The sequence below is a fragment of the Amia ocellicauda genome, chromosome 4 (assembly GCF_036373705.1).
Source record: "Amia ocellicauda isolate fAmiCal2 chromosome 4, fAmiCal2.hap1, whole genome shotgun sequence".
NCBI lineage: Eukaryota > Metazoa > Chordata > Actinopteri > Amiiformes > Amiidae > Amia > Amia ocellicauda.
Genome location: NC_089853.1, coordinates 4,570,334 through 4,589,559, shown reverse-complemented (window position 1 = coordinate 4,589,559; position 19,226 = coordinate 4,570,334). Strand labels below are relative to the sequence as shown.

Sequence of the window (19,226 nt, the reverse complement as noted above, 5' to 3'; positions counted from 1 at the left end):
TTCCAGAGAGAACATACAATAGTCTGTTTGTATATAATGAAGCTGTGTGTGAATTGTAAACATTTACCCAGTTGTAAGAGAGTGTCCGCTGCCCGTGTCTGGACTGACCAGCCGTTCCCTACTGTAATATACGATGGCCGGGTACAGAGAGAGCTGTGCTTTTCCAACACCCTTCTGCACAATCTCCGAGATACTGGAGAGTAACTTTCATTTAAAAATAAACCCCTTTTGTCTGCCTTCCTCTTTCCTGTTTCTCATCACAGACTTCTGAATGAAGGCAGGAAGCAATTGACTTTATTGCAGAGCTATGTCAGGTCACTAGTTCAAATCCAGAATTTATTGGCGGCTTGATGTTTATAATTTTTCACTCGGCTATAAGAGGGAAAAGTTGCAGACATGTTTTTGTGGAGCTCTTCTTTAATGGCCTGTCAGGCTGCCCTGTAACGTTAAAGCAACATTTATTGTGTGTAATTTGCAGTGTAACCAGATCCGCACACTGTATCTCTCAGCCCCTATTCCAACACTTCAGTTGAAGACATTATCTGTTCATTTCTTTTAGGCACATTCCTTGACAGGTAATCTCCCAAAAAATAAACAAACTAAATATTTATCACTGTGCTACTCAACTGGTAGTCGATTATTGCACGATGTAGAACTCTCTCTCTGGCCGTCTCCATCTGAAAGGGATCGTATCTTCCCCTCTCTGCGTCGCTTCTGCTTATCTGCTAATAAACATTTAGGTCACGGTCAATGTTGTTGTTTTGTTTCAGCCACCATGTTCCTGGAGCACTGGAAACGCAGACAGATGCGACTCAATTACAAATGGGATCTGACCGGCTTCGAAGAGGAGGAGGTGAGAGAAGATTCGCTCCTCTTTTCTTTCAGGAGATAGATGACCCCCTGTGAGTATAGAACCAGGATGAAGAAGCTGCGCCCCACAGTCCCCTTTCAAGTGCGCATCACTTAGTTATTAATGGACACCAAATGAGCACGATGGGTTGAATGGCTCCCTCTCGATTGGACACTTTCTCATGTTCTTATACAAGCGCCAATCAGTCAGGACATCAAATGACTGATCAATATCCATAATGAATATCCCACACTCCCACACCAGCAGCCTCTCATGAAAAGGTCTTGCTTATTTACCTTCAGTCAGGCTCGTTAAATGTGTTATGACACTAATCTGGCAGAATGATATAACGACCGTAAGAGTGACTTCTATTATTTACGTATTACATAAAGAGAATTCATACACTATATTCAGGCGGTGAAGTTTTACTTGTATTGCTTTTATTGCTGATGTCAGAAAAGAAACGAGTGAGGAAAATCCCAATCCTTCTTTATCTTTTGTTCTTTGCAAAGCACACACCGCACCACTCAAAGCTCTTAACTGTCCAAAGTGCTGCCTCACAGCGCAAAGAGAACGCATGAGGCGTGTCTGTGTGCCGCAGGCGTGTGGCACCCTGCGCTGGTAATCCAAGAGAATGACATCATCGGTGCCCAAGACAAACCGGGCTTTGTTCTTCTGCACTGCTGGTCAAACACCGTCTGCTGTTCGGCACAGTCCCGACAAAATTCCACTGAAGCAAAGTCACTGTAGTGCAACATTGATGGTATTTGAATTTTATTGTTCAGTACCTGGGAAATCTTCCAGAGAGCCATTTGTATTTATGTAAACACTGTAGCAAAGATCTCGCCGTGATAAAACAGTCACTGGAAATGGGGTGTGGCGCTTCAGTGTGCTTATTTTGCCCAGCTTCTTATACCTAGAAAGTGCTGTGAAACAATAGATTGGTTTGTTTTAAATTGTGTGAAGTCTTAAGACAGATGCCAACGGAGTACAACATATGTGAAATTTAGCCCTTTGGGTTTAGTATAGATATTTAAAGCATTAAACATGCACTACCTTAAACTTACCTTAATTCATTTCCCAAAATACAGTTCACTAATGTATAACCTCCTGTTCTGGCAGAGCAGTGTTTGTGTGGTTGGGAAATCCGAATAACTAACATGCTCTGATGGAGGATCTATGTTAGTAGTGCGAGGTGTCAGCTGAGGCAATGCAAACTGAGCTTTTTGTTCAGGTTTTGAGTCTTATTTTCATCCCTGCCAATGCTAGGCTCCGAAACTGAGCAGTACTGAGTAGCGCTGCTGCTGTTGTTGTTTTTTTACCAAATATTATTCCTTTACTTCAGCTGACTTAATTTGTTTTGTTTTTGTTTGTTTTTTCTCTTCGATTTCCTGAAGGAAGCAGTTAAGGTTTGGATTTTTTATTTGGTTGATTCTCACTTAAAGCTGATCCTTCACTGCCTCTTGCCAGCCACACGGTTCCTCTCTCGGGATTCAATCAGACGGCACCCTCTGAGATTCTTTCCTTCCCATCGCTCATTAATCCTCTCAAACATGCTGGTTATGGCGTAATTTAATTCATAATTATTTTCCCTCCACCTTCTAGCACCACTAACTTATCCACTTTGATGTAAGTTGTGGCTCCTCTTCGCCTGCCTATTTCCCCTCTTGTATCAGCCACACGTCTTTGCATTTCCATACTCTGGGCATGTCACAAAGCAAGCTGAGTTTCAAATCCCCACATTAGTACCAGGTGGTCAATAGGATGTCTGGGGTTTTTAAGCATGGACTCAAAAGTGAGTGACCAAATATGCATATTTACATAAGTTAAGTCATGAGGTTAGGTTAAGTTGAGGTAAGTTGTATAGGTAAACATTTTGCCTTCTATACATATAGAAATTGTGTAGGATTAAAGATTTATTTGATTTCTTTATTTAACCCGATGGCACAAGGTGTGGCATGTTTACAGAACAAACAATAAACAGGCTGGGCAGAAATATTTGATCCCAATTTAGCAAGCCTCTGTATGTGACACACGTGCCACTCTAGATTCCGATGGGTTAATAAAAAAAGTATTTCTGCAGAAATGCATTAGTCTGTTTAACAGTCCACTGACGTTGCCACAGTACCTGGAATGAATAACAACAATGAGTGATGGGTTGTCTTTGTGGATGGGAGCTCTGGATTAGGGTTGTGCCGATGGATGATATTATCATTTGCACAAGAGGCGGAAGGTCATTGTGCGGGTCCCGGGGAGAGGGGAGACGCTGCACACTTTTTGGAATAAAATTAATATGTAAAATAATGATGTGTTAGGAAAAAAAAAAAGTGTAACAACCGTGTGCTTTCAGTTTTGATTTGTGTGCATGTTCCGTGCCAGGAACTTTAAATTCCTTAGTTGTTAAATATGATAAATTAACATATCAAAATGTTGGAGCCCAAAAAAGCATCCTCTCCTATCATAAATATATTAAATAAATGTACAGACCTAAAATAGCCTACAATGGTAAAATTAAGATGACTATGATAGGATGACAATGCCCAAATGTATTGGGCTGCGAGGAGTCAAACTCAGAAGACACTTTATTCTTTCAGAACTTGCTGATGGACGTCCATAATCACACCTCACTTAGTGTATCTGACAGAAAAAGCTTTACCCATAGAAGTAGCCCCACGTAGTTGTTGAACTGTCCGCAGGTGATACTCTGGACTGAGGTTCATTCATACAGCTGCTGTGGCAATGTGTTGAGTCCAGCGTCTCGCACCACGCACTGTTGCAGTTTCTGTCGCAGCTGCAGGGATTTAAGCACAGCACAGTCCGATTTACAAATCCGAACATTCTCCATCGAGAATTGATTAAGCAACTGATCACAAACTGCTTTTTTCTTGTTTCCATTTTAATTTGTTCTTGATCTTCATACTTTTTGATTTTAAATGCAATTCTTGGTTCAAGGTGTATCGGGAGCTTGGTGAATACACGCCAGCTAAGGTTGATTCATGTCTTGTAATTTTTCTGCTCTTAATGTATCTGCAAGGTACTAACCTGTTATCTGCACTTTAATCCTCAAGCTCATATGTATATATAGAAGTGTGTGTGTATGTGTGTATACATATAATTCATTTTTATTTTAACCAGGACCACCCAAGGGCAGAGTATGAGTTCAAGGTTATGCAGAAATCGCTGAAAAAGGAGAAGCAACATAAGAAGGTATGAGTTGGATTTGTGTCCAGATGCTTTTTTCTTTGTTAATTTGCAGTTGCTTGGTTTTAAGGGCTTTACTACCAGAAGTCTCCTGTCTACTGTTCTCCCTCCTAATTTTTTAAAATGATAAAATCCTGTTGGACATCTTCATGTATACATTTATAGCTGTAACTTCATCCTACTACACATTTCATTGGCACGTCTCACTACAGTTTCGCAGTGATATCTGCCAAGGCCGTATTTAACTCCGTGACGTTCCTCTACAGTTCTCCAGAGACAGTCCATTTGGGAGTTTTAATGTGTTTAACCCATTTTTTGCAACCTTTTTTTACTTTTGTTTTGATTATTTTGGTGGGGTGTTGCTTTTGTTTTTATATTCTTATTGTCAGAAACATCTGGATGTAGTAGAAGAGCCAACAAACAAATGGAAGCAAACTGTTCAAACTGCCATGGCTGGGGTGAAGCTGGTACTTCAAATGCGACCTTTATTCTCTTTCTAACTGGTCTGTCAAGACAATAACACAATCGTAATGTGGCCCTGAATGGCAGAAAAGACTGTCATAAAAAACACATCAAAACAACTATAAAAATAATGACCGCACTGGGTCAATATCATTCTGTAATAATGCACCATCATGTCAGTAATACACAATAATACAAATGTTTTTGTGAGTACATTTCTGTATTCAAAATTAAATATAAAACAAGCTTTATTAATGTATTAGTATTTATACATGATAATCCTACTAGAGCATTGTAAAATGTGTTTGTAATTCTTACTTGTCAACCAAGTATGAATAAACCTGCATTTAAATGACACTTTTGAAAAGGTGTCGGTTTATTGACTTACATTACATTAATGACCATATGTTGGTATTTTGGGATGTAAAGGGTTCAAAGACTTGAAAGACGTAACATTCAAACTAAACTAAATCATGTACAGGGACTGAAAGTCGCACCATGACGAGCTAAATGTTATTCATTCATAGCATAAAACATATTTTGGCCTTGACACACCTGTTGATTAAAACCTGAATTGCACTTTTCTACAACTTCACTTTTTTCTCACAACCCGTTTCTTGTCACGTTTTATGAAATGCACTGTTTTCATCTCTTCAGCTCTGACTTGTAGTTGTTGTGCAGTGTCTTGACCAAAGTGGTTTTGTTCCTAGTGTTAACTGAATGCTTGTTCCTTTGTTTTTCTGCATGTTACCTGTTCCTCCTTGAATAATCCACAATGTGTTTTAGTTTTTCCCACAATGGACCCAAAAAACATCTCCTGCCACGCCAACTTTACTGTACTCTTCTGGGGGAGGAGGGGGAGGGAAATATCTCTTAATGTTACAAAATACATCTAAATTCTTTAGCCTGATCAATCTTGCGTCATTGCAAACACAAATGTGTGGAGGGAAATGTGTTTTATGAAAACAGTCCATTGTGGAAGTCCTCCCCCCAGTAGCATGTATCCTTACCTTTTAAAGATGCTGACCCCTTTATTTTATGTGGAGGTTGTGTTGTTGATTTATTAAGATTTAATTCAAATTTACATTCAAATGCTGAAGTAAATTGAGAGGGACTTGACTGCAAGCTATTGGTTTGCATTTTATTCAGATTCTTGTTGTACTCATTCCAATAATTGTTTTTACATTTTCACGCTCTGTGAAAACACCCCAGGAGCATGCAAGACTCAGATCTCACTAGTGATCGCTGTAAACGCTGCACTTACGAGCCCAGTGTGTTTGTAGCAGCCCATGGCCTTGTGCCAGTTGAAGAGGTCTTTGAGTCAATTTCTGCTGCTTCACGCATGGCTTCTGAATTTATACTTTTGAATATCTTGTAGGAAAACTTTCAGTAGCGACCCACCCTTTGAATCTTCATACGTGGAAGAAAAATGTATTTTCATGCATCTCTCAACAAGATCGCTCATATTTAAGCTTATAGCTACATTTCACAATGTAGATGTACAATTCAGGATTCATCCATTTGAATACGTACAGCCTGAAAAGTTAGATTTTTCAGGGTCATCTTCTGCCTGATTGCCTTTACAATTTAAAAACATAATTTTATGACCATATAATTTTTTTCCTGTAACTGTGTGCTGTCATTTTTATATAAATGAAGGTTGTGCAAATATTCAGACTTGGCAAACCTTTTTCATATTAAGCGTGGGAATGGTCCACTACTGTACTGAGACGCAGGCAGAAAGCAAAAACAAGGACCAGTTCCCTTCTGATTAAGGGTTCTGACCCAGATAACTACCTCTATTCCTCAACCTTTATGAACGATACTGAAGTTTCAAATGGGAGCGTCACCATCCGAACCATCATCACATTGCTGCTGCTTTTAGCTGCACTTTCTTAAAGCCTAAAGTTTTGTCCTCTCTCAGACAGAAAAGGAGAAACTGACCTGTAAGGACAGAATGCCAGCGTACATTTCGATTCTCGTCCTGATGTTATTAATGGTAAGAATTCCACAACATCGTGTTCTCTAACCACTTTTGTATCATTTGTCATAGTGATGGCAGTATAATTAATTATAATTCAAGCTAGAGCTGTTCATGCACACAAATAGTAAGGTCAAACCAGAGGAGCTTTTCCAGATCTGCAGGGACACACGGACCCGGGGACACAAATGGAAATTGGGCTGCAAGACATTCAAGTCAGAAAACAGGAGACACTTCTTCACACAGAGAGGCGTCACAATCTGAACAAACTCCCCAGCGATGTGGCTGAAGAGACAATTTGGGATCATTCAAAAACAGACTGGATAGGATCCTTGATCACTTAGTTATTAATAGACAACAAACGAGCACGATGGGGCGAATGGGCTCCTCTCGATTGGACACTTTATGTTCTTATGTATGTGCTGACAACGTGCTCCTTGCTTGTTCACACTTCCTGTCCCTGCATTTCTTGCCTGCAGATCAGTGTCACCTTTGCCATTGTGTTCGGAGTGATTCTCTACAGGGTGTCCACGAACGCGGCCCTGGTTATGAGCTCCAATCCCATCACCCGGTCCAACGTGAGGCTCACAGTGAAGGCCACAGCGGCCATCATCAACCTGGTGGTCATCCTAATCCTCGACGAGGTGTACGGGGTCATTGCGAGACGGCTCACCATGCTGGGTACATACAGACTTCGACTTCGAGAAATTCTACAGATGCCATTTCTCCAGACCTTCAATTTTTATTTTCCTACTTCAGGATATTTTTGCTGAAAGGGGGAATTAATCTCAAACCAGAACCCTTTAATTTCTAACTAAATTCCTCCCTGTCGTCAGCATGTGTCAGGAAATGGCTGTGCAATTCTCTCTTGTGCCGATTGTGATCAAAATGGTAGCCATCTCTAGTTGACATCTCGATGTTGAAATCGTATTTTTTTTCATAATTCTTAAAAAGTCTGCATTTTTGCAGAATCGAGGGTCTCAAATGTTCTTGTTTTCTTGGTTTTTGTAGAGGTCCCAAAGACGGACAAAAGCTTTGAAGAGAGGTTGATCTTCAAGACGTTTATTCTCAAGTTTGTGAATGCCTTCACTCCCATCATTTACATCGCCTTCTTCAGAGGAAGGTGTGTTAAGGTCATTCAGCCTCTTGTTTTATCATGAAACTGGAACTGTCTCACATTGTTAGCTGATTAATAAAATGCTGTTGTTTGTTTTGTCTCTTTGTCCATAGGCTTGTTGGCCGTCCAGGAAACTATGTATATGCCTATAAGTCCTACCGGATGGAAGAGGTACAAATCTAATGCTCATTAAAAGTAATTCCTGTACAAAGTAGTAAACGCATGCCTCAGTGCCCTGGTTAAACCCAAAGACTGACTTCTATGCCTTACATTTTGCACTGTGCTCAATTAATTCTAAATAGCAATACGTTGATCAGTTCTTGGGAGAAATGTGACTTTATTAAACACCCGTTTGTTCTTTCAAACTGGCTAGTGTGCGCACGGAGGGTGTCTCATGGAGCTGTGTATTCAACTCAGTATCATCATGCTGGGAAAGCAGCTGATCCAGAACAACCTGTTTGAGATCGGCATTCCGTAAGTAATGGCACTAATCGCTCGACTGTCACTGACGAGGGCTTGTGTTTCGTTTGTTTGAAATGGCACAACCTGACAGGGGTTAATGCTTCATTAAATAATGCCAGTTGCAGCCTGGATATGTTTCAAGTGGCTACATTCTTCATATAACTGAAATGCAACTAGATACCGCTACAGATGTTGTGATCTCAGTTGGGAGGCTTCCTGGAACCACAATTGAACTTGAGTGCATCTGCCTGAGATACAGGCATCTGCATGTCCGATAACGCCTTGTGGTCGTGATCTCTCTCTGCAGTAAACTGAAGAAGCTGATAAGATACATCAAGTCGAAGAGGCCATCTTTTCAGGAGGAGGAACGGGAGAAGAAGCTGCAGCGATACGAGACGGACTATTTCCTTGAACCTTTTGCTGGGCTGAGTCCAGAGTACATGGAAATGAGTGAGTGAAAGCCATTCAGCCCCCTACCTTATAAACAAAAACCCCCAAAAAGTTATTTTGGTTCTGAAAGAAACCGACACCAATGATCCTGAGAGACACCCAGATCGAGACGGCTCTTGCTTGGGTCGAGCTCATAAACATGAACACTGTGTGCATTCTGGGAGTGATTAATTCGTGGCTGCTTTACTACCTCGGGATTGAGTTGCACATTAAAAGTAATCGCAGGCCTGGGGAGAATATAGACAGACATGCGTGCAGCCGTGCCGTCTCCAGTAGTACAGTGCTCAGGATTGTTGTCAAGGTATGTGGCACCTGTGCACTCCTCTGGTGCAGCTCAGCACAGAGGAATGGAGAATAGCAGGTTGGGCAACCTCACGTTGAGGCACGGAATTGAGATTAGCAGTAAGAAAAGCAAAGAGTGACTTGGCAGAAGGAAAGAAACTGTGGTTTTTATTGCTCAATGTAGCATTTCTAGGTAGGTAATCATAAGGAATTAAAAGTACAGTGTCACACGTGATGACACCATTGCCCTTTAGATCATTAAAATAAACGGACATGAGATTTCATGAGCGGTAACATTTATCTTTTATTTTGTCTGAAGATAATCAATTGAAAGCTTTAAAGCATTCCAGAACCTTTGAGGTGGTAACATTTATGATGCCAGTAGGAGGTTTATTTCAGTCAGTGTAGGTTTAATTGATTTAGATTTTATATTTACTCAATTAAAAATTCATAAGGGGAGCTGCGATGCATTTATGGGGACGATCGTATTGCAGCTGGTGGCGGCTGTGATTAGCTGAGCACATGCCATCGGCTGATTTGCTGACCTGAACTGAACTACAGGGAATTGATTCTTGTAAATATGAACTGGGTGTTTTTTAAGGTTCGTCTTAACGTGAAAGGTAAAGGAAGATACTGTGGTATATTTGTTAGGATTTAATGGTTACTAATTGTATTTTCGAAAGTAATTTTGCCTGGTTGTTGCAAATAGCTAACAAAAAAGCAGGGGTTCTGCAAAAAGAATACAAAAATGAAAAATTGTTGATTGCTGGTAGACTTGGGCACACTGAACTAATGCCAACACAATCATCTGAATGTATAATTGTTTCACTTCAACAGGTGTTTAGGAATTAATATATTCAAATTTTTATAAGTCAGACACTTGACAGACACACAGCTGTACGGTCAACATATTTTACACCTATCTGCCTTCCTAGCTGGACCACCATCTTCACCCACACCCTCCTTGTGTTCCTAAGAAACGCTGTTGAAAAACCAGCCTAATGCCCTGTTTTAAAAGGTTTGATCATCCATCTTGTGTGCGGTTGTATACAATATGGAGCCTGAATCTGCTCTCTGTCCCTCACATGAAAGACTCGTTAGTCTGCGATGGAGCTGTTGAGTAAGCGTCCTGTTTTAACTCAGTCTGCAGATGGAGTCAGCATCAAGGCTAATATATAGTATTAACACATTTTCTACGAACACTAAGGTTACATTCATGTACAAATCAGACGGTGTACCAGAGCAATGTGTTCCCCGGCAGAAACACACGGTCTGAAGCAGACGAACACCAGAGCTAGTGGGCAAAACGCCTAAGGTTGTATTTTTGAGTGAAACCTGAATCCACGGGCCAGTTCCCCCCCCCCCCCCCCTTCTCGCTGTATGTGGGCATCGGGGTGTTGGAAGCAGCAGAAAATTAATTATGTTTCGCGACTGCTGATCGGTGCAACGCGTGAATCGGAGCTCCTGGATGAAGACGTTGCTTTGAAATGGCAGATGAATTGGCGCTAGAGCCAGACTGGTCACAGCCAATGTGTTTGGCTCCTCTCTCCTCTATTTTCACAAGGCAGTCAAGCTTCCAATACAATAAGAGAGGATTTTATTTATATTTGTATATAATACATTATTTTCCAATTGAATGAGTGGTCTACGGCCTTATTTCTGTAAACAGATGTTTGAGCATTTGAAAGTGGAATATCCAGAAACAGATATGAAACTCCAGGAACCTAATGGACATCATCTTCCAACCAGAACTTAAAAATTGACTGAGGTCATGCAGAAAAGATTATGATCTAAAACATTTTTAAAGTAGGTTTATTCCTGGAGTCCAGTGTGTAGTTTATTGTGTATTTCAATTCTTGTGACACCTACTACTACTACTACTACTACTAATATTATAATTATCAAGTTTTTCAATGAGGTCACTGTATATGAATCCTTTGTTCCTGTGAAGTAGAAAGAGCTGAGTTGTCCATCGGTTGGCTAAGAATAAGTGTGAACCTCAAACACCCAGAGCATCACAGCCATTTAAAAAACGGGGTCTGATCTCATCGGATCTAAATACCTGTGCAGGGCTCGGCCAGGCTAGTCTTTCTGCCGGTGAGTCAGTAGATGACACTCCACCATCCGGGCCAAACACCATGCAGCTTGCTGCAAAGGGCATGTGTAAACCGTGGGAGTTTTGTGTTTTGTGTGGATATAAGGCGCATATCTTTCAGCATTTCAAAAAATAAAACATAAAAATGAAGAGGACGTGACACGAACATACAAACAAATCTGCTGTCTTGTTCCTTCCGATGAATCATTCGGCCGCCCATCGTCAGAAGTGAATTGTAAAAAATACTATTCATACAATCCTTCGGGGAAATCTAAATTCCTGGGGGTTTCCCGAATCTCAAACGGGAATGTGGTTAATCTTTTGGAGTCTCTAAATAGATCTAATTATACTGCAATCAAGTTCTTTTATGTATTTTTAGTAAGTCTTTAGGCACAGCTTTAACGACACAATGGCCGTTAACATTAATCTAAACTGAGCACTTGGAGTCCTAAAGGTATAATAGAAGAAACTAAGATGCATACTTTACACTCCTAGGAAAGACCCTAATTTTTTCTGGATAGTAACCTGCTGAGAACACAAGCCCTTGCTCCCCAGTGTTCATATTTCTAAAGGAACAGATTAATAGACTTCACTATTTTGGGGAGCTGATGGTGACGGACGGGCAGGACTCTCCCCACAGCTGTTTGCACCTCACAGTTAACCTACCCTCATCAGCTGTGTGTCAGATCAAAGTCTGACGGTGTAAGTGAAAACTGCGTCTCTCCCTGGCTGCTCCTGGCAGACTGTCAGGGGAGACTGAGACAGTTCAGCCTGATTGGTTTTCCTGATGGTGCGAAAAACACACCTCACACCCCGTGCCTCCTTTAATCCCCTCGCACAGCCGAGTCGTGCTCATGCTGGGTGAAGCATTATTCAGCCATTTTGAGCTTAAATGAGCAGCTCATTTTGAAATCGATCGGAGTTCCATTGAAAGGCCTACATCCTGTCACTGAGAGAAAATCGGTCAAAGTGTGCAAACTGCCGATCAGAGCTGACCGTGGAGGCTCTGCTTACGGGGAGGTTCAGAAGTGTGGCATGTATTATTTATCTGGAGGGTGTATTTTTAGTACAATAGGTTCTAAAATTGTACTTTTTAAATGATTGAAACAACTCTCTCTCCTTGTAGTTATCCAGTTTGGATTCGTTACCCTGTTCGTGGCTTCATTCCCGCTGGCGCCCTTGTTTGCTCTGCTCAACAACATCATAGAGATCCGCCTGGATGCAAAAAAATTTGTTGCAGAGCTCAGGAGACCTGTAGCCGCGAGAGCAAAAGATATTGGTGGGTAATCGATGCCTTGGGATGAGGTTGACATCAGTCATTCAGATGGTGTTACTGATGCTTTGAAGAACCAACTTCTGTTCATAATAAATATGTTGCTACTGGTCTTCTGGTAATTGTTGTTCCCAGTTTTCTTTGGGACTGTAAATCTTAAGTTTAGATTTGAAACAAAATAAGATGACACTAGTGAGGTTAATATTTAATTCATCACACAGGGTCTGGTTGTAGCAGTGGCCTATTGGAATAAATGGAATAAATGTATTGTATTGACCTTCAAGAATTAACATATTACAAGCATTGTCCATCCTGAACTTAATGGGTAGCATCACCTAGTGGCCAGTGTTAGCCTTGCAGGATGTTTTTGTTTTGTTTCTATTAATATAACCTATGAAACGTGATGGCTTAGCACAACATAGTGACATTGATTTGCAAATATGAAGGGCCGTGTCCAACTTAAATCCGAGGTAATTAAAGGCCATCCCTTTTCATAACATGGCTTTTCATTACAAGAGAGAGGAATCTAAAACTGTCAACTGCTCTTTCCACTCGTGTTTTAGGTATCTGGTACAACCTTCTCAGAGGAATTGGCAAAATCGCAGTCATCGTTAATGTAAGTGCCCCTCTTTTTAAGTTAAGAATGGAAGTAGATTGAGTTTCCACAATTATAAATAAACCTCGGACTGTAGGAATTTTAAGTGGGGATTGTAGCATGCACAAAATGTAACCCTTCAGTGGAGCTGTTATTGAGTGTCAGTCACAAAATGTATGTGTTGCTAATTATTACTTTGGTTAATTTAATAACAAGTATTGAAAAAGATCAGGGTCATATTAGAGTGGATATCTATGAGCAAAACCTTACAAAACATCTCTGGTCATGTAGTTTAGTTTTTAATGTACACGGAAGATAAGTACAATCGTAAATACGCTTTTAATGCGTAAGACATTTGTATTCATATTCTGTATTGGGAACAATTAGTGATAGAGGCGTGTGTTGTGAAGGCTTTATCCTTGTCCTTGGCTGCACACAAGGCTGGATTCTTTCCCATGACTCTTGCTTGTGAGGCTGGAGTCGGGATTGGCAGCTTCCCATTAATGCCTCTCTGTCCTGCGAAGTTTACAGTCACATTTTCTGTAGCTCCTTGTAAAACGGAACAATTAGTCTCGCTTCGTTTTCATGGAAACTCACCTAAATCTCTGCTTTAAACGCCGAAGAGAGCCCTACATGGGCACAAACCGCATCGTGCTGGCCAGTCTTCAGCCCATAAATACGAAGTCAAGTGCACTTCCGAAAGCATTTTCGCTGGAACCTGAGATTGAAACCAAAATGTATTGTGGGCTGTATTGTTTCAGCCTGTACAAATCCCAGTCCAGGTGCTTCGAGTTTTTAAGTGCACCATTTATTTTTTCATTCTTATTATTGTTTCACTGACATTCAGACTTTGGTTAAGCCACCCATTTTGTTGGTGTGCTTGTTTTTGACTTTGCTTTAGAAAGAACAACATTACCAACGCATACCAATAAATAGCGCCCTAATCAGATCTGTCAGACTGTCTCGACCTGCCTCCGGGTTAGACTGCCAGTGCTGCACAAGACTGAGTCCAGACATAAAAAACACGCAGTGCGGGGTGAGAACAGTGAAGCAATTCCCAGCAGGAAAACTCCTATTTTCAATTATTTATCTTGCATAAAGAATGTCAGTTAAAAATGAACGGCTCCTAATACAATAATAGCTTGTGGCAGTGTTGCCCCCTCTTTAACACGAGTGCCAGCGTTTGTGCTTTTAGTGACAGATTACGGTTTAGGGTTCGGCAAAATCATTTTCCTCCGCATGTGCATGATTTAGACAATTGTGCGCCTTCACAAATTGTTATATTCCCATTCCTCATGCTTCCTGCAGTTCATTTCCATTTCTTAAAGTGTTAAAACGTTGCTGTGTAGTCTTGACTACAGATATTCCCAAAAAAGTAGCTGTAAGAAATTCCTAATTTCCAGATTAAACTGATCAGGGCGGGTTTGGTTTCATGTTTGTCTGAGACTAACGGGAGGCTGTGTATCTTTCTCAAGTGTGAGAACAGTTGTAGAAAGCCCTTACTATATTGCTGAGGTTGCCTTATTTGTATTGTTTTTCATGAACGACATTATTCATTTTGACTGGCCAGGCATTTGTGATCTCATTCACGTCCGACTTCATTCCACGTCTGGTGTACCAGTACATGTATAGTCCAGATGGCACCATGCATGGATTTGTCAACCACACTCTGTCCTACTTCAATGTCAGCCACTTCCAGGAAGGAACCGACCCGCACGATCCCATGTACCTGGGCTACAAGGTGGAAGTGTGCAGGTATATTGCCTCCCACTTCATAACTTCACAGCACTTTCTCAATCTTGGCTTTACATGTTTAATGTCTGCATGTTCAGAAATCAGTGCCTCATTGTGTCTATGTCATAGGAATATTTTTAGTTTTTTTTTTAATCTATTTTCTTATACACTAGATACCATTTTTCAAATCAGTGCTATTGTTACAGCTTGTTCTGACTTCAAATCCACCCTTTGAGATTCGGAGGACTTCCACAAATCCCTTTCCACGTCTGAATGTTATATTCTCCAGAAATACAACCTTGTAGTAGTAGCTGATTAGCGGTGGTGTATTGTTTTTGTGATTTAGCACATTTAAGCATCACAGTGATGTGAGAAAAAACAACGTAAAGCATGACGTTATTGCTTGTTTTTCATTCCGCTACAGATACAAAGACTACAGGGAGCCTCCGTGGTCTCCAAACCCATATGATGTCACCAAAGAGTTCTGGGCCGTGTTGGCCGCCCGGCTCGCATTCGTCATAGTCTTCCAGGTCAGCGTTGGTCTCTCTCCTTTCTCTCCTCCAGGGTTTCAGTCTTGAGTGGCGTTCATTCACAACCATGAATTCAATAAAATAAATAAGTGGTCAGACATTTATAATGGATACCCGTGTGTGACTCGTAATCAAGGAGGTTATTTATACTTAAAATCCGACCAATCCTCCAGCTCTTTCCTCTAGACCAGGAGAGGAGCGTTCTTGTCTCGGAGGGCAGTCTTTGGGTTTTCATCTCACCCGAGCTCTCAACTAACTTATCTGTATTAACCGGACCCACTAAACAGTGATGTATTGATTCTCTGTCTCCAGAACGTGGTGATGATCATGAGTGACTTTGTGGACTGGCTGATCCCAGACATTCCCAAGGATATCAGCCAGCAGATCCAGAAGGAGAAGATCCTGATGGTGGAACTGTTCCTGAAGGAGGAGCAAGGCAAGCTGCAGATGCTGGAGACGTTGGTGGCGCGGGGCAAGGAGGCCAAGAGCACGGAGAACTGCAACACGCACAGTCCCATCTCCCGGTCGCGCAACCACAAGGGCAGCTCCGGCTCCCTGCACTCCCAGCACCTGGACTGCGAGGGCGGCGTCTGAAGCGGGAGCTGCTGCTTCGTGTCTGTGTCTCTGTGTCGATCTATGTCCGGGCATTCCACAGAATGATGGCCACGAGAGAAGACGGGGCTGCGGGGGGCGAGTGTCGCGGTTGGCGCGTCATGTTTCAAACCGTGCGACCGCCGGCTCAGTTCGGTCACTTTGCGGCGGCGATCTTGCCAATGTGGAGGACCACATTCTGAACAGAGGTCTTTTTTCCTTTTGCACAAACAATTCAATGCAGGGAAATTGTTTTTTTGTATGTTAGTTTTATGTTTAACAAGTCCATTGTTATTACTTTCTATACAGTTGAAGTTTACGTAACACATGTTTAAGTGGTTGTACGATTGAGGCACTTTCACCCAGAGGAGGTTATTTCCAGGTGAGGGGCTAACTTTCTTAGCGAATTACAGAAAAACTGTTTTGTTGTTTTAATCGGTCCGAATGCTAATTGTGGGTTACTTGTAATCAGGATATTGAAATTGTTTTTGGATTTGTTTTTATCTTCAAAAATAACAAGCCTATACATACACCAGCAGCTTATTATATTAAAGACTATTTAACCTTATAAAATGTTGTCAAAACATGCATTTCCTTTAACCATGTCAGAAATGTGGTTCACAGAGATCATTATAGTTCATTTGTGAAACTTGTAAAATGGATCTGATGGGTTTGAATTTGGCCTTGAATTGACTTTCTAAACCTTGTGCACAGTATTGTGAGTGAGCTGAACTGTCCTATTGCTCGTCCACATCAGAGCGATCGATTCTGAGTAACAATAGTAAGTGATGTCTGTGATGTAGGGTTCTCCATATTCTTAGCATTGAAATCTTACTCTCCACTGAGCCGATCACTCAGTCTTAACTCTACAGTCATCATTTCATCAATACATTAATTTTCAAGCAAAACAAAAAAATAAAATGTGTTGGTTTTGGTAGAGTGGATATCATTTGACATTTTATGAATATGCCTTAAGTGATTCCCTGAAATGAAAAGGAATATCTGCATCTGGCTAATTCGTCATTTCACCTGGACGAGGCTGGTTTTATAATAAGCTGGAAAATGTATTCAAAATGAACACTGTGCAGAATTCGTCTAAAATGAGCCCTAGTCCATTCTATCCCAGGTCTTGGGTGCAGCTCCTTAATTACAGAACACAATTAACTGAAGGAACGATCAATGCATTGTATACTCAACAGCGGGTTGCACGAACACCCACAATGCAATGAGTTTGAAAGTCAGACGTTTGACAGTACCTGATTTATGGTGTGATTCAGAAGTGCGTATTAAAGACGGCTTTGAACGAATTTACATATCTCAGGACAAACTAATCTTAAAACAAACTTTAAATAAATCAATAAATAAAACAATACCTGTTAGGTAAAAAACTATGAATTGTGCATGAAGTTATATTACTTTAACAGTCCTCTCAGCTTTATGTTAATTTATACACATCTCACTTTTGTATGACTATTCTTGGCAGCCATTACAAACGAGGTCCATTCTCACGTTTCAAAAACCCGAATCACTCTCCCCTAGGGACCCTGTTTCTAAAACCAGTTATATTTTAGAATGAAGCATTTGTCAGGCATAGATTGTATTTTATTGAATTACCAGCAGTGGCTAAATGGTTTAATTATTTATATGTATATATATATGTGTGTGTGTGTGTGTGTGAGATTGTCAAGCAGAAGCTATTGTACACTTGTGTAAGGTGATTTACACCACTTGACATCCTACAAGCCAATCACTACGATTTAAGCTATAGCGTATGGCATATCACTGACAGTAGGTGTCGTAAAATATAGAAATCTATAGATTTAGCTTCTGCAAAAGAAAAAGAAAAAGTAACAAAAAAGCTTACTTTTTTTTAAGCATGGCAGGAGAATATAGTTGGGATAAGTAGCTTAATTTATTTTTAGTATTTTTTTTTTTAAACCTTGTTTAATACAAATACTAGGTAGTTTTATATAGAGAGTTTTAAATTGACTTTTTGTACATTTTCATGTTTCAAAATGCGAAAAAGCGTTTTGGTAGAAAGTGATATACATGATGCTTAAGTTATTTAACTCTCTTGCATGATGCTATCTGTTCTGCTACCAAAAGCTATAGTCTCTACTGATGTGTTTAAATTGGAGGATATGTATTTTTAACACCCTTCTCCCTCCGAGGATGTTAATTAAAATGAGCTCCTCTTTGGAACAATTGACTTGACTTTCAATAACATTGGAAGTTATGCCTTTTTAAGTTTGCCTAGCGTGTTGTGATCGGAAGAAGAAAAAGATGTAAGTTACTACTACTACTAATAACAACCATTACGAAAACCATGAAAGCAATATAAGGATTAAAAAAGGGAAATGGCAGGTGAATCTAGTAATCTAGTGCACTATTACCTACATTAATTCTTAAATAAATATTTGTATTATTTTCACTTGAGGCTTTCACTCTCTAAATCCATAATCCTATTCATTTCACATATTTCAGATGGATAATATGCCAAAGTATACTAACTATACTGAAGAGGGTTACATTTACACGTCTTTCACTGCATTCCAGTTTCTTCGACTTGTGTTTCCTGTGAAATGGAAACGCTGAAGGTTTGGACACGATTCACCATAAACGTCCCTCGATAGACCGATCCTCCTCTTTATGAGAACTGCTGGTGTGTGTTAGTCTGCCACTACCTGACAGCGTGTACTTCAATTGAGTATCGCTTTGCAGAAGGAGAGTTACTCAAAAAAGTATTTTGCCTAAAAGGTATGTTGGCCTGATTTATATTTTTAATTGGAGGTATGTATACACACTACACATCTAATACCTAAGGAATACCCAATAATGTTCTATTCTTGATTTCAATTAAATGTTTTTTTGTTGTTGTTTGGGAAGAAAGTGTTCAAGAGTAAAAAAAAAAAAAAAAAAAACTTGATATAATAACATTTAAATTCGCACCAAAGTTGATATTGTGTAATCAGTGCTATTATATACCGTGACTACATCACATCTTTTGACACCATCTTAATAAAGTTTACATTTACCTTTATTTACTGACAGTAAATCCTGGTTTCGTTGACTGTTATTGTTTTTGCTTGCATTGCTCTGGTGGATGTCATGACTGGAGCTCTTTTATATGATATCTATTGTATTGGTCACTAGCAAAGAAATTAGAACTTTAATGGCAATATATTTTGTATTGTATCTAAAATATGAAGTTGTACCTGTATAGAGATCTTTCTGATATTATGTGAAATGATTAATGAAAAATAAACTTCACATGTAGTATTTATTTTGAAAGTGTATTGTTTTTTAATGTAGGTACAATTAAATACAAGGTCCTGAGGTAGACCGTAGACAAAGACATCGTACTTCTATACAATGCATATACAGACAACTCGTTCAGTATACACTCACCTAAAGGATTATTAGGAACACCTGTTCAATTTATCATTAATGCAATTATCTAATCAACCAATCACATGGCAGTTGCTTCAATGCATTTAGGGGTGTGGTCAAGACAATCTCCTGAACTCCAAACTGAATGTCTGAATGGGAAAGAAAGGTGATTTAAGCAATTTTGAGCGTGGCATGGTTGTTGGTGCCAGACAG

At 40.2% G+C, this 19,226-nt stretch overlaps 1 protein-coding gene across 5 annotated transcripts in view; it reads left to right on the top strand.

Moving 5' to 3' along the window:
• ano1a (anoctamin 1, calcium activated chloride channel a) overlaps positions 1-18,902 on the top strand; it is a 36,575-nt gene extending 17,673 nt beyond the window's left edge. For 2 of the 5 annotated variants that reach the window (XM_066700578.1, XM_066700579.1), the window contains 15 exons: positions 771-853; positions 2,248-2,259; positions 3,986-4,057; positions 4,441-4,518; positions 6,438-6,512; positions 6,974-7,175; positions 7,506-7,617; positions 7,725-7,782; positions 7,985-8,085; positions 8,381-8,523; positions 12,027-12,179; positions 12,737-12,789; positions 14,339-14,523; positions 14,927-15,032; positions 15,345-18,902. In XM_066700578.1, coding sequence (XP_066556675.1) covers positions 771-853; positions 2,248-2,259; positions 3,986-4,057; positions 4,441-4,518; positions 6,438-6,512; positions 6,974-7,175; positions 7,506-7,617; positions 7,725-7,782; positions 7,985-8,085; positions 8,381-8,523; positions 12,027-12,179; positions 12,737-12,789; positions 14,339-14,523; positions 14,927-15,032; positions 15,345-15,626 — 1,715 coding nt within the window. In that variant the 3' untranslated portion in view covers positions 15,627-18,902. The remainder of the gene's footprint in view (positions 1-770; positions 854-2,247; positions 2,260-3,985; positions 4,058-4,440; positions 4,519-6,437; positions 6,513-6,973; positions 7,176-7,505; positions 7,618-7,724; positions 7,783-7,984; positions 8,086-8,380; positions 8,524-12,026; positions 12,180-12,736; positions 12,790-14,338; positions 14,524-14,926; positions 15,033-15,344) is intronic. The other 3 variants (XM_066700580.1, XM_066700581.1, XM_066700582.1) reach the window with 3 other exon arrangements.
• Positions 18,903-19,226: the final 324 nt, after the last annotated feature.